General features: G+C 31.2%; 1 protein-coding gene across 1 annotated transcript; it reads left to right on the forward strand.

The window, feature by feature from the left end:
* Positions 1-7,779: 7,779 nt before the first annotated feature.
* LOC132717465 (phosphoinositide-3-kinase-interacting protein 1-like) lies at positions 7,780-15,699 on the forward strand. Its single transcript, XM_060700936.1, has 3 exons — positions 7,780-8,078; positions 10,060-10,299; positions 15,356-15,699. Exons 1-3 carry the CDS (start codon positions 8,006-8,008, stop codon positions 15,682-15,684), a joined length of 642 nt encoding a protein of 213 aa, XP_060556919.1. The 5' UTR covers positions 7,780-8,005; the 3' UTR covers positions 15,685-15,699.
* Positions 15,700-16,692: the final 993 nt, after the last annotated feature.

Raw genomic sequence — 16,692 nt, forward strand, 5'->3', positions numbered from 1 at the left:
CTGATGAAACTCCTCCATATCAGCAGTACTTCTATAAATTGAATGAAAATAATGAAAAGGATATAACCATCAAGGCTTTTAGTAGGTTTTAAAAATTTTTAAACATTTTCATATACAAATCTACTAAAAAAAAAAAGATTTCTCTTTCAGAACCAATTAATTTAAAATTTTAAAACCCACCTTTTTGAAAAAAAGGAAAAAAATTTAAAACAAAAATTTAATTTTTTTTTCATTAAATTCTTTTAAAAAAAAACATTTGAATTTTTTTAAAAAGAAAATTTTTTAATTTTTAATTTAAAAAAAATTTTTAAAATTTTTTTGGTTTGTTGGGGTTTTCAAAATCAAAGCTGGCGCAAAATTGATCCAGAGAAACCTAGGACAATTTTTTTTATTTTTTTTTTACCAGATGAGAATAAACTGAAAATTACTGTTGAGACAGTATATCAATATTAAAACAAAAACATTTATCCATTTACAAAAATAGCCGATCTTTCAGACCATCCAAGTGTTTCCTTTGAGTTTGGTTGTTATGATTTTTTAATTTGGGGAAAGGGTTGTAGGGCATTTTATTCCACCATTTGAAAGTGAAGAAGCAAATTCATGGTCATTAAATTTATATTGGGCACTAAAAAAAATTTATTCCTTGAAATAAATAATCATGTCAAATAAGCATGCATTAACAAAGGCAAAGAAGTCAGCTTCAACAAGTTTTATGAAACATTACTAGGTATTTCGCAATAATTAAACATATAAATGCTTACTATAAACCTATGAATTTTCCACATTATGCAACAAAACATCTTGCTTGCATTAATTTTCTTGAAACAAATGACAATTATGTATTGCTACCTATAATCTCAGCTAAATATTTCTTGAGCAACAGAATAATTATATAAAAATATCAAAAATTCAAACAAAATCAAATGAGTAATAGCTGTTTACTTACTATAAATTTTTTTATAGTTTGTGGCAGTTTTACAACTAAACCAGAAATGAATGACTATGTCACAATTCCACTCCGAGAGAATCGTATTGCCTTTGTTTAGTGCTACCTAAAGATTAAACCATAACTTGCTTAAGAAAAAAATAACAATTGTGCAATTCTGTTTCATTTTAGTGAAAAATATTCCACTTAAGAATTGTATATATTCAGACAACACCAATATAAAAGAAAATGTTTTACTTTAGGGTAAGAATCAGGCATTGTTATTTACAACAATACAACAGCATTACACGCAGTGTTAACGCTTGTCTGTTAACTAGTCTTTGTTTTAAAGGGCAATAATTAAAAAAGAAAATATTGCCTGTATAACAATTACACCTTGTCGTGATAAGCAAGTCTTTCAAGTTTCATGTTGATACCTTTTAAAATATTTGAATGATGAAATGTATCTATTTCTATAACTAATCGCACAAAACATTTACATTATTACTTGAATCTTGAATAGTTTTACTTTTCCTAAAATCTTAGTACATTTTTCTCTAATTTGATTTATTATAATTGAAATATTTTCGGTCATCTTGATTCTTTCTTGCCCCAAAAAATCTATAATTATAGGACTACTCTGGATAGTTAAACATGCTTTGAAGAATCGCCTGTTCTGCAACTCTTTTAAACACATGTGTCTAATCTTTAACACAGCAGTTACTTTACAAGTTGTTCAGCAATATTTAAAATTTTCTCAAAATATGATTATGTTGTTCTAAAATACTTTTTCAAAGATAGTGTTTGGGATTCTCAAACGATAATAAATGATAATAACATGTGTCATAATTCATAATGAATCAGGCTCAGCTGACCTTTTATTTTAATATTTAACAGTTTAAGGGTACGAAAATTACAGTGAACGAAGACTTGGATCTGCAAGCTTAATTTCTTTATCATATGTCAATACCATTCTAAAAACTATAACACAATATATATATATATTTATATATTCATAGGTGAAATTATCTTAATAAGTAAGACCAAGAAAAAATCACAGGGGCCCAGCACAGTGTTTGGATGTGTAAAAAAGTTAATTTTAGTAAATACCATACTGTATATATGATATATAGACAAGGGGTTGAACTCGCCAAATCGGCCGAATGCCCCTAGTCCAGTATAAGTCAAAATTGCAAAGTCATTTTGACGTTAATCATATAAAGCTATACATCAAATTGCAGCTAAATGACAACACTAGACGTTGTCAATAACATACTTGTTCCCACTTACACCGCTTTTGAACAATAAACCGATATTTCGAATAGAATATCGTATTTTTGCTAGGTCGGACACGACCGTGTACCCTTGGGTTCTTACCGTAAATGAGCATTTTGTAACAGATGATTAATAAGATATAATTTTCCTGATTGTGGTATTTAATGGTCATTTGAAAGTAATTTATGTTCCTTATACTCTCGCAGACATATAGAAATCCTGGTGTTAAACGAAACAGTACAACCATATTCCTAGAACAGTAACTATTTATATACCGCTCACTGTGATTTATATTCAATCACGAAATTCGACCGCACTGCTCTAGAGCAATTTAATTTTGTAAACACTATGTTACATTGAGCTCGGTTATCATTATCAATTGAATACAGTACAAAATGTCTTCATTTAATCAAGATTACATCATTAAAGATATACTATGCTCATCTTTAAAGTAAAGCGTTTTTATTGCAATATTATTTTGAAGTATATAAAATTCTTACTGAATATGTATTATTAAAATAAAAGAACGTTCAAACTATGTATTGAAATCTGCGTTCCTTATTTGATCAAGTAAAGCTGGTCCTTTCCTTAAAAAGTCCTTTTTAATTGCACTATATACCCATTGTGTGTCCCATTTAGAGTATGTAGGATTTAAAGCATAACATATCTACTTTGTGTGAAGTGAAGACATGTTTATTTTTTATTTTTAATTTACAAAAAGACCATGTAGCATTTATTGATGTTTTCAAATATCAAATTTGAGTATAGTTTGTGTTTAATAAATCATTAATTTAATTATTGAATCATTGAATTTTCAACATTTGAAAGTTCTTGAATCAATGATCCCGAAGGAGCAGAACAATATAACAAATATAACAACACTAAATTGAATTACGGTGCCACGTTTTACGACTGTCACATAGCACCTGGCATCTTCTCTTGCTAACTTTCGAGAATCCCAATGAGTGAATATTCAAGAATTCTTACAGAACAGATCAATTTTTTTTACAATAAAGAATGGAACTTTTGTTTCTCCTCCAATATTGAAATATTGTATCCTGTATTATTATACTTGTTTCACTTCAGTATCAAATATGCATCAATATCCATTCCATATCAATATCAAATATTTATCATTATTTCTGTTACTTACATATCTAACATATATCGATACTTTTCATTTAGATATAGAATATAATAGAATATATACAGTATATATATACACCCTTCACTTCAATATCGAATTTATTCAAAATCTTTTTTTCACTTTAATATTGGATAAGTTTCAATATTTCTTTCACTTCCATATCGAATATGCATTTGTAGTTTGTATACTTTAATGATTAATATGTGTAAAAATCAAGTTCACAGAAGTATCGAAAAATGTATCAATATTTCGTTTATAGTTATTTATCAATATTTCTCTCCAAACAGTTATGAACAACATTTGTTTCTCTTGAATTTCAAAATGTAAAAATTCTTTCACATCTAGTTCACTATTCACAATACTCCTTTCACTTCAAAATAGATAGGGAATCAAAGTTATTTCACACCTGTATTAATATTGAGTGATGGTTGTTCACATAAGTGTTGAATATGTTCGTTCGAAGCGCTATTTTCCATAAAGTGTAACAGAGTTAAAGTTAAATATTTATAAGCAACCCTAAGAGTTGGTCATCCCCATGCTTATCTGAGAAACAATTGACTTAAGTTTTGACGCAGCTTTTAGAATAATCAAATATTTATTGGTATAATTTTTACCAATGCATGCATGCTACTTTGACGGAACTAAAATTACTGAAATGCATTGCCTTTTTCTTAAATTACGCTTTGAAATGTTATGCTACAAAAGCAAGAATTTATTGAGTATTACTACACAGAATCAAGAACACAAAAAGATCAGGAACGTAAAATACGAAAAAGACACCAAAACGACATATTTTTGCAAAGAACGAACGTTTCTGTTCGGCAACAATGCCTGTCGTATGCTTAATTTGTAAACATATTATACTAGTCTTAGAGTATGTCATTTTAAAGAACAGCTGTTCCCCATATCAGATGTGCAATCATTGTTATTGTAAAAAAGTGCTTAGATGTAAAACACTTAATGCCCTAACTCTCAATCTACCGACAAAACACAATGGAGCAGCAAATGGGCGAGCTCGCAACGCCTTGGCATAGTCAGCATAACCTCTATATCACTGCGCATGTTCTATATTTTTATTTGCTGAACGTCATGTGTTTAAACCTGTATATACCGTGCGTATTTTTCTCCTCAAACACACAGATTTATTCTTAGCTGTTAGCGTTAAAAATTTGTTCCATATGCAACAAAACTGAGGACATCCGTCATTTCATTCTATTACATCACTGAAAGTAAATATTCGAGGATGGAAAAGTTATTCACATACTTTTCTGTTTTTTTCTCATTATATTTTGATGTTTCTGTTTGAAAACAAGTTACCTAAATGTACGAAAATCATTTTACACAGACAAAGATTTAAGTTTATTAAAATAAGTGCTTACAACCTAGAATATACATTGTATATGACGCCACTGTCAACATTAATTGCAAATAAAGAATTTAAAAAATCAGGAGTAGACAATATAAATAAATCATCATACACGGAAATGAGTGTTTAGCAAAAGGGTTTAAACAATTGCATTACATTAATGCTTTATGGAACATACAATAACTTTTATTTTCGTCATCATTACAAATATCCTTTGAGGTCCACAACGGGGAATCTAGAGGCAACATCGTGAATTTTTCACTTTTAATATACAACAGCTTTGTAAAATCGATACACAAGTCGCAGGTTTGTACTAAATGTCACGTTTTATATTTTTTCTTTATATGGTTTATTCTTCCATATTAACAGAACCGAACAGAACAACAATTTTACCTGAACAATAAGTACATCATTAGCTATAGGTCAACATAGATATGTAAGCTAAATTATGAACTCCTGCTTAAGTGACCGCACAACTACTTGTCAATTGTGACAAGAAGCCCTTGGTAGTCTTCAAAACGGAATTGTAATGAGTCCATTCTCTTTTATTATTTTGAAAACTAAAAAAAATATTGTTTTAGAAAGAACACGAAAAAATGTTTATCAAATTATCAATGCTTTTGATAAAGATGACACAAACAATGATATAAGTACTTAAACAGCACACGAAAAGAGTACAATTTAGTTCTTTCTATCTATATTCTATCTAAATTGTACTGCTTGTAGGATATGGGTTAAGTGTTTTTATCAAGTGAGTGAGAATTGAATTGATCAGATTACATGACTATAAAAGGTTTTGATGATATAGTATATACATGTACATTAATAAAACGAATCATTTACTAACACTTTGTTATCGGTATCAATATTTCTTTCCAACTCTGTTGATAATGCTGAAAACTGAAAATAAAATCAGATTAAATATTAACCTTAAAAGAAATTGATAACATTGTTGTTCAAAATCGAAAAAATGGAAACTTTACTGATAGCACAAAACAGCAACGCTGATCAATACTAAATTGAAAATCGATATTTAATGTGATTCTAAGCCCGGTCTGATTTCAAAGCGTGTGTGCGAATTTCGTTTTATTAGCCAATTTTTGCATAATAAACATTATTTTGGAAAGAGAGAGAGAGCGAATAGTCTGAAGTTCTGCATTTAAGTAAATAGTATAGACTAATATCATATAGTATAGAAATCTTGCAAAATATCTAAAAATTATTTCAAGTCCCGTTCTGTCAAACAACAAAATACTAAATGAATAAATAAAAAAATAAAAATAAACAAGAAATTAACACCCCAAATGGAGTTGATTGAAATCCATGATCCTTCAGGAAGTTGAATTACTTATTATCAATTTATCAGTTTTAATTATAAGAAAATAACTATATAAAGAAAATTTAAAATATATGTATATCACGAGAATGGCAAAAATTATAATTGTTTTAAGTTTTAAGACGTTCCCGTTAAAATAAAACTCAAGTTTCTTAATTTCATATAACAGATTATTTTTAATTGCAGTTTTTGATCTCGGTGAAATACTTAGGATTGAATTTCGTATTGATTCACCCATACATATAGTTAAGCAATTGTTAATACATGTAGCAGTCATTGGGGCGCATTAAAATTGTACCTGTAATTGTATATATGTTGGTATTCGGGCACTCTGACAAAATAATCATGAATTTATATTAATGTAACCATTCCTTCAGGTATTTCATTTTTATATTTATAAAAAAAACTATGTCCTAAGTAACACATATTGACTAATTCCATGTAATTAATCGGAAAAAAAGTATCAAAATGAATCCGAAAGAAAAACGATAAATTATGAATATGCATGATATACCTTTAGTTCTTTTCTGTTTAATCATTGCAATGACAACATATATCCTGAGTAAAACAATAGATGCAGCAAAAATAGAACCAAGAAGAGTCCAAATATTGTCCTTCAATGATTTTATGATGCATCGACTTCCCAATTATAACAAAAAATTGACATGTTAGTCATCTTGGCACCTGTCCTGAAACGGAAATGAAACTGTAATTGTAGGTTATGATGCACCGACTTCCCAATAATAACAAAATAATTGACATGTTAGTCATCATGCACCTGTACGGAAACGGAAATATTGAGGATATTTGTTTGTTTTGCATGTAAGATTGAAATATAATTTCACTGAGTGAACACCAGATGCAATATTTTCACGAGTTGCGTAGAATAGCTGGTGTTCACGAATGAAATATATTTCAATCTTATATGCAAAACAAATAAATTTTCTTTTTATTTCATGCTCTTTAAGTGACTGTATTTTCTAACAGATTTTGCCGCGTAACGTCGCGCATTCTCCTTTGTGACGTCATCACATCATGACGTCACATCATCAATTTTGAAATGTAGTTCTGTTAAATTACTCAAATTTTGATACATTTTCAACATGATGTATGATGACATCGATTTTCTTTTCATAGAGAAGCAAAATTTACGTATGACAGCATTGATTTCTGCCTTTCATTCCATTTAGTTCTGATTTTCTTTTCATTCGCATTCAGATATATTCCGGCTACAATGAAAATTATTTTTTATAAATTTCACTAGTGGTTTATCAGAATATAATCGTCTGATATTTTTCAATAAAACACTGGAAAGTATGAAATAAAAAAACTTTATTGTAGGAATTTACACTATAACGGCTATTACAACGTTTTCAGCAGAAGTCAAGACTTTCGATCAAGGTAATTGATCTTGTAAATCTGGTCTTCTTGAAAAGACGAGGGCTTCCATTACCATCACTTGCAATATTGCTCGTTAATACAAACATCAAAAAATTTGTAACTGCTAGTAGAATTTTGTTAAAGCCTTTTTGATAAGTATTTTTAATCATTCAAACGTTTGAATCACTTTGCAACAGTACAATATCATTTACAACCATTATCTAATTCAAACACTTAATCGAATGTAACAAAAAGTTTAATTCTAAATTATGATTGAGGAAGTTTTCACTTAAGGTGCTTTTGATGATAATAACAGGGGAAACAACAGATATGGTATGATGTGATATACACTTCATTTATAGTGTTGGCGGGGGAACTAGTAGTCGGATGTCACGCACATGTAAAACAATTAGATCTAACCCACGACTCATTTCACTACATGTAATCGTAAACAATGGTTTATTTAAAACATGAAGAAGATTAAAAGTTACAGCAATGTTTAACTTTTTCTTTTGAAATTGTGTATTTATTCTTAATGAATAATAATTTGGATACTACATTTGTATTATATATAAAATGTCAAGGAATATCTGTTCTCTGTGCACGGTAATTTCGGCTATATTATCAACAGTCATCATACCCAGCAAAGGTAGGTTTTGTTTATGTTTTATTTGTCACTTGTCTTGATCAAAATACTTTGCTGCTATTGCGTGACAATACGCCTTTGCTTCTATACTTTGAATATATTTTGTTACGTTGCTTCACTTCTTTTTGATTTAAAAATATGAAAGGGAATCTGAAGCTTTTTGACATGACGGGGCTGAAAATATTTGGTCAAGATCTATTTTGATATATAAGTCTAGACCAATAACTTGTGTCATCAGCACACTCCGTTTTTCCAAAATGTTTATTCTTACTGTGAAAATTTACCAAATATTTAAAACCGTTGCAACGCATTTTACAATAAATTGAGCAAAAAATACAATTTTCAATTTTTACCTTTTACATGTATATTCTAAATTATTTTTAACAATCTTTTCTGTTTTTAAGTATCCAGCTGATCTATATAACAAATTCAAATTTTATAGTTTTTGGCTTTTGAACCTCCGTGAAGTTCCTTTAATATTGCAATATCATGACAGTTGTAAAAAAGTAAAGTCACCACCAAGGAACGAAGACCCCTTCCCCGGTCACTATTGAAAATATTACCACTTTCCTATAAATTACTGACTCCCTCTAAAGTAAAATACTCCCCCTTTAGAAACTTGTAGAATATTAGCCCCGTTTAAATGAGCTCAAATTGATTATCTTTATCAAACTACTGAAAGCTACTATTCTGGCCGCAATACTGACTACCCTGTCCTAATGCCTTAGAAAAGGGATCCCTTTTCTATGTATACATACTTTAACTGCTGACGAATAATTACCTAGTCTCTGATATTAAGTAAAGACACAATGCCTAGATTAAGCTTAGATTGCGAGAGAAAAAAAGATCAGTGGCAGCCAATTAACATTTTCATTTTCAATAAAACTGGAACCTAATTTGAACTCTGAAGTCCGTTTTTTCAAGCTGTGTCAACGGAGAAACATAATTGTGAACATCGAAAGGCTCCATCAAAAGACCCCTGGATTTAGAGAAAGAAACACTAACCACTCGAAAACCGCTTCTCATTAAATATTTACTTGTATTAAAATATTTAAGTAATATTTGACGGATGAATATGATTTTAATCAATGAAAATGATTTTTCTAGCGATGTTGGTTACCGAATACTACACAAATAAATCTGACTGTCAAGAAGTGGAATTATATATAGAGTCTACATGTCGGACTGCTTTAGCGGGATGATTTTCGCTCAATTATTTATATCAATTTTAACAGGTTTATTGTGACCAAACTACCTCGAAATTAATAAGGATTACAAACCCAAAATGCAATGGAAATTCTAAATTCAGAATAACTTGATTTTATTCAGGCTTTGTGCGTATACTTCTACGTGGCGCTACTTTTGTGTGTGAGAGGTCTGGGGTTCAAAGCCCGGTCGAGGCAACTAGTTTGTTTTAAAAAACAATAATTTTAAGTGTCTTTGTTAAGGAAGTAGCCACGATATGCAAGGATAAAGTTTGACTGTCATAAAAAATGAACATAAATAATATTTTGGTGCATCTCTAGTTATGCAAAATCCCGTATGTATCAAACTCTGGTGCCCTGCAAGATGAAATATAGTACATAAAATTAAACTTATACAGGAAAATACAAGCAGATATACAGTACGATATAGATTGCAAAGATCAGAAAATACCACAGAGCCTGCAGCCCTTTGATTTAGCAACTCGTCATTAAATATTAGTATCTTTTAAAAATAGAAACAATTGACATGGAGGAGTCATTATTAAAAGGAGGTCACTTTTGTTCGCGAGGATCATTTTTCTTAGTGTGGGGTGGTCATTATACATTTACCATGGGTCACATCTTTAAGTCGATATACTTAAAAAATAAAACCGGGCGGTTCATAAATCTATGGGGTTCACTTTTCTTCATTATACCGGTTTTTCATTCCGTAGAAACAATTCAATGTGCCTTTGCTGCTTATGACATTAATGTTTTTGATGAATTATTCTACTTACTAGGTGTAGTGCTAGACTGTTATACCACAACAGTTTCGAAGTACGACGGACATCAGCAGACGTCTAAAGACGAACAACCGTGTTTACGATGGGATCAGTTTGAGACATACAGTGCGAGTGACTTTCCAGATGCCACAAAGTCAGACGCAGCTAACTTCTGTCGTTCTCCAGATGGACATAACGAATCCTGGTGTTTTACAACAGATCAAGGAGATCGGCGGCCTTGTGGTATCACAAAATGTGGTGAGCAAAAATATATCTTTTATTAATTTTCAAATGTATAATTACTCGTATAATTAGTAACAGGTTATCAAAATTTATTTCTGTGATTTAAAAATGTTATCTTGCAAAAGTGCATGTCAGGTTTTCCATAAGTAGAAGTAACAAGCTAATTAACATGTCTTTGCTGCTTATTTTTTACATGCTTTTAGTTTCTATATTTCTCTATGGATAACCAGATTGTGATAGCTTTCGCTTGTTTTTGCTGCGTATAATTGTCATCACTTGCAAACAGACGTCTGTTTTGGAAAACTGTGTTTACGATGGGACCATGTTTACGGATACTGTGCTACCTGGATGGTACAAAATCATACTCAATTTATTTCTGTCATGCTGCTCCTGGATGTAAAGAACTTTGGTATTATATCCCATTATCTTAAACCATTTAGCTCATATAGACGTGTTTTGACGACTTTCAACACCTTTGGAGCCTCAAATAGTTAAAAATGCCCTGTTTTGACACAAACACTTGTTTTCGTTCGAGAAGTAAATATGGTTAGAAAATTGATTACTTTTTCGGCGCTGCAAGAGGGGGTATGTGCCCCCTTCTGCTTGGTGAAGGGTTGGAGGGGGACAGAAGTCCCCCTCATCGAAAAGAAAATCTGGTGAGAGACTATAATGGCGTAAGGTCGATCCGAATGTCACGTGTAACCAACGCTTGAAAACATTTAACTCTATCTCAATCCATTGAGAAAAGTTGCAGCACTTTGAAATCAGTTATGCTGTAAAAAATCAACGAAACGTAGTGAATTTTTGCAATTTTGAGATGTCAACCATTGGCATGGTAACCGGAAAATAAATATTGAGCCTGCTGTTTCAAATGCTATGGTCTAGTCAACATTTGTGCCAAGTTCATCCTTTCATAGCAGTTTGAATTTGAAACAGGAGGCTTTCACAAAGAAAACTCATTTTTAACAATATGCTCATACAGTAAAAGGTTATTAATGGGCTTGAGCTTAGGTTTTATCGATTTGGCGAAAAAACTCCCATTAGCCCTAGCGAAATAGAATCGGCTGAATAATAATCTGATACCTACTGTAGTTTATAATATAATTGGCATTTAATTAAGGTGATCAAACTTGTTTTCGAAAAAGATGATGTTGTTGTAATGTTACATTTAAATAGAACGGTTTGATTGGCTTTTAGCTTGATAATGTTTAAAGCCTGATGTAATTTATTTATATCCAGTAGTAACTTGCTACATGTAAGAGTGAAATTGAATTTTATTTTATGCTTTTCAGTGGATTACTGATTTATCCGTGAAAATTATATTTGATAATTTCACAGTGAAAATTATCAAAATATAATTTCACTTTTTTCAATGACGAAACTACTTTTTTAAGATTTTCCCCATGTGGTACCTCAATTTTATTTTTACTGACAATTCTGACAATATCAGGCTGTCAAAAAAATAGCAAAGCTGAAATAGATAAATAACTTAAATGTCAAAAGTAATAAAGAGAGAAACCTTACTTCTATTCCTTCAATTTCCAATCACAAAATTTCGTCTCTAATTTTTTTTGTTTCGTTTTTACAGTCTGAAAATTACATTCCTTCCCCATGCTAAACTGCTCTTGATGACATTTGGGCATATTAAAGTATCCTACGAGCAATAACTGCCGTATGCTTTATGAAAAATTGAAAAGCATTGACAGCCATCACTCGTAAAATAAGTAAAACAACCCAGGGTTCCTTACAATGCCTTAGCAAGCTTCCAAGTTTTCCATTTTCCTAGCTCCTTTTCTGAATGTTTTCACTTCTGTCAACACATATTTTTTGTCTGTTACAATCCTCAAATAAGTTTTCTTTCTTTTAAGAAGGTGTATGACTAACAAATCCAAATTATATCCTTCTGAATCTTACACAATTATTTTCCTCCCATGAAATACACAACTTTAAAAAATGGCTGCCGCTTACATTTTACAAAGCCAGGTCTAATATAAATTCGCAGTAAGTAACAGAAATATGGATGGATGGTTGGACTTTTTCTCTTACAAGAATTGTTTGTTTTTATTATTAAAACAAGCGATCATTCATATTTTTTTAATAAAATGAATAAATATCACCGTCATTTAACCTTGATTGGCGGACTTATTTTTCAGCTCAAGACTTCTTGTTTTTAATGAGAAATTCCCTCTAAATGGGGCTCTCAATGGGGGAAACAGATTTTAATATTAACGTTAAAATTATGGAAATTTCGTTTTAATAACTTGTTTTAAAGCATAAAATAAAAAGAAAATTTGTCTGTTTGTTGTGTAAGATGTAATTTTATTTCATCTCGTGAACTTTAAAAACAGTATTCTCACTCGTGGCTACGCCACTCGTGAGAATACTGTTTTCAAAGCCCACTCGATGAAATAAAATTTCATCTTACACACAAACAAACAAATATCCTCTATATCTTGTTAATGAAATTAAGGAATAAATTTATTAAAGATATTAAGATTTTATAGCTGAACCAAATATTGTTATTTGTCCTAAAGTTGTTTCTTATTTCGATCTCTATTTTTATTGTTATTATCCGATTTTATCCCAATATAGGGTAGTTTCTTTGTTAATCAGTAAATTTTGTTTAGTACCATTTTGTGCCTTATACGATCAATAATTTTATTCTATTTCTAAATAAAAAAATATTGATCGTTTGATCTCGATCTAGAATGTTAAAGAAATGAAATGATCTAGATATCATTTCAAATAGTTAAAAATGCCCTATAGTTAGAAATGCAGATCTAGATATTAAAGAAGTGGCAATGTTATCTGTTTTGATTTTTGTTCACGGCTAACCTTTTCCCTGAAATTGATCTTATACACTGAGTATACTGTGATCGTTTAGTCGGATTAGTAGTCGTTCTATTGCGGGGGAAATTGATAGTCACTGGTTAGTCATCCGAGAAATTTTAAGCCGGTAAGGTTAATCGAGCGCCGAAATATGACCAAAAATTATTTAAATTGGCGTTGAAAACAAAAACAAAAAACATCAATCAAACAGTATAACAAAAGGCGAGGGTCTTGCAAATGGTTCGACTCTATCAATATCATTTCTATCACTAACTTTTATCTTTGCACCTTTCAAAAAAAAGCTGTAACTCCATCCTGCAAAAACGTTTTTGTCGTATTTATTTGTATATAACACTGAAAAATTGCCAAAAAGGGTACTTCCTAATTTTTTGTTTTCATTCTAGACAGCGTGAAACTAAACAACTTCACACTTGCATTAGATGACATTGTTTGGACCAAACTGACCCCTAGCTCCATCTTAAGGAAGAATACTATGACCGTTTTTACCTAACAAGTTTGAAATACATCTGTCAATAAAAAAGGCTGTACGGGCAAAAGTGTAAAAATATATTTTTAGCACTCGTGACCTTAACCCAACTGACCCCTAACTCCCTCCAATAGGAAGAAAACCATGTATGTTATTTTCCTACCAGATATAAAATATATTTGTCAATAGATACAGGCTTATGGCCAAAATTGAAGAAAAATTTATTTCTAGCACTGGTGACCTTGACCCACTGACCCCTACCTCAATCACAAGGAAGAATCCCATTCTATTTATTTTCCTACCATATATGAAAGACATTTGTCCATAAAAAATGTTGTATGGGTAAAGTGTAAAAATCTATTTAAGCACTGGTGACTTGCCAGATCACGTACTTTGTGTTGAATAGTAAGTGTGTTAAGAATAAATCCATTTGTATAGGCAGAACTTGAGAAAAACTCAACTTGCCAACTTGTCGTTTTAGGTTAATCTCGTACGATAAGACGGACGGACTGTATAATTTCTATATTCCCGGGGGATAAAAACCGACGTTTACAGCCTTTGTATTTTTTCTAGAATGCCCTGTTATCCACCAATCACAAACTTTTTCAATGTCTAAACGGTTTTCAGAATCACTGCTTTCTGATAGCCTGCACAACTGACTATTCCTTTAACCGATTATCGCGCATCTTAGTTAAACTACAACATTATCATTGGCGGCGTTTCTCTTAGTGACAGAGACCCTGTCATATTAAAGGCCAACACAAACTGGTGGCATATAGCACAGGTAATTTCTAACTGTTCACATTGAAATGATCTGAGGTTCCTAAATACCACATTTGAAGCTTTAAATTTATAACAGCCTAGTCGCATTTATAAAGTTACATGTTTGTGAATTTTTTATCACATGACAAAGGAACTAGTCACTACATATGACTGTTTTTATTTCAATTCAAATTTATTTTTGCGTGCTCATTTAGAACTTTATTTATTAAGCTTAATTCTTCATCAGCATGCATAAATGTTTAATCGACGAATGTTGGTGATGGTGAATTATTAAAAATGTATTTGTTTTCAACTATATTTACGAAAATGAATTTAGTAGTACACTTAACCAAATTTCGAATGAGTCACCCCTTAAAATGCCTTTCGAGAGGTTTATTATTCGGAATGTTATATCTAACTTACGAAGTGAAATCAAGTTATCGCATTTAAATCAACCATGCGTGACAAAAATAGAAAAAAGACAATTTCAATCACGCGAAACACCGGGAAATGTTGCTTGCATCAAATATGACCATAATTGTTATCCGTATAAAAATCTAATAAGAAACAAAAATATGTCGAGATTTTCAAAATATGAACATGGAAGCAATGTTGGCCATCACAATTTCTTTGCGCTTTACATTGACTTTCCATTTTAGGAAAGTTTTAACTACAGTATTGTTTTTAAGCTTGATTGCATGATGACAGAAAAGAATCAATGAAACAAGGGGATACAGTTTTTGTTTAGTTATCTGTCTCTGAAAGTGAGTCCGGCATATTCTGATAGAACAAGGAAAAACATCATAATAATTGAAAACGACTGTTTCAGCATAAATGATTTCAGGAAAATGTAAGAAGTGATAAATTGATATAATAGCGAGAACTTTTCGAAACATTTATCATAAAATTTGTTAAGTGTAATTATCATAACAAGACATGAATTCAGTAAGATATTATGTGAATGTTTTAATTGATGATGGAATTTTTCTACAGGTGACGATGGTTTGAGTAATTGTGGTCAATTGAGTATTGCCAAACCTACAATACTAGGACGGTATGTCGAATTTTCTTTTACCCCCGACACGTATGATCCAAATGCAATTCTAGAATGGCAGCGCAGCATGAATGGAAAAGATCGGTGGAAAACGCTCCCCTTAAACGACAAGTTTAATCAGTTTGAGAAAAATATGATTTACCACATGATATTATCAGACACTGAGAAAAACCAAGACGAGAGATTTTACCGAGTACATTATTATAATGAGACATCACATTGCTGGATGAACGCTGGTAAACTGACGCTTGAAGGTATGGTGTATTAATTTATATAGTAATCACCAAAATATAATATTATTTTCTCTTAAAAGTATGTTTTGTAACAGGGATCAGCATTTTGTTAAAATAATAAGTAAACGCAAGTATTTTGTACCGTTGAATAATGTAAGAATTGTTTGTATTCATGATTCTGAATATCCGTCCGCCAATCTCGTTATTCTTCAATCATAGTTGTTGTTTTATCTTATTTAAACGCTGTGATATAGAAAATGGTTACTTAAACGTAACTTATAATGTTTATCATCGTTACTCAAGTTCTTATCAATGATTTATAGCGAGCTTTTAAATGTTGGCCCGATGGGCCTGCTTGCAAAGCGAGCTTTGCGGCTACGCGGTACCTGCTAAATACTGGTTTTGAAAACTTTCGCCGGAAGTAAATGGAAAATTGACACATCGCATCAAAACAGACCCGTAGACTGGTGTCTGGCGCACTTTTATTGGAACCATAAGATGACAGGGAACAGTGCATAATAACCGAATGGTACTTTAAAAACGGAAATTGTAAAATAAAAATGAACGATTATTTTAACCGACTTCCCCGTTCAAGGACTTTGCCTAATTTCATATTTCCCGAACTATAATCTGGTTCCCTGTCCTATTATAGTTCTCATCCATGTTTTCTGACGAGTAGATTCAATTTATAATTTTCAAATATCATAGAAAACATGAAATGGCCGTACACAGTGTGCGGCTGTGTAGCTGCCAGTAGGTTTAAATTATATTTTACTATAATGTCTGTCAAAGAGCTCGCTTTGAGGCTTTGCCTTTTTCATATAAGAAAGAAGGCAAAGCCTGTATGAACAAGGAAGTCAGATTAAAAAATCGTTTATTTCTTTATTTATATTTTCGTTTTAAAGGTGTCGTATGGTATTTTATGCACCGCTACAATTTTCAATCGGAAAACCTCGGCTATATTCTTTTGCTTATAAGCTGCGATTTGTTCTGTTATTGGAATGATCCGGCGATTATCATGAGTTACATAAAAATGGAGGCGC

This window comes from Ruditapes philippinarum, unplaced genomic scaffold (assembly GCF_026571515.1).
Source record: "Ruditapes philippinarum isolate M1 unplaced genomic scaffold, ASM2657151v2 ctg2016_1_1_1_1, whole genome shotgun sequence".
Lineage (NCBI taxonomy): Eukaryota > Metazoa > Mollusca > Bivalvia > Venerida > Veneridae > Ruditapes > Ruditapes philippinarum.

What these genes read in the sequence shown, in the direction of transcription:
- LOC132717465 (XM_060700936.1), top strand. Translation starts at nt 8,006, where the DNA reads ATGTCAAGGAATATCTGTTCTCTGTGCACGGTAATTTCGGCTATATTA. An exon ending in AGTCATCATACCCAGCAAAG is followed by an intron (nt 8,079 to 10,059) that starts GTAGGTTTTGTT and finishes TCTACTTACTAG; the next exon opens with GTGTAGTGCTAGACTGTTAT. An exon ending in TTGTGGTATCACAAAATGTG is followed by an intron (nt 10,300 to 15,355) that starts GTGAGCAAAAAT and finishes ATTTTTCTACAG; the next exon opens with GTGACGATGGTTTGAGTAAT.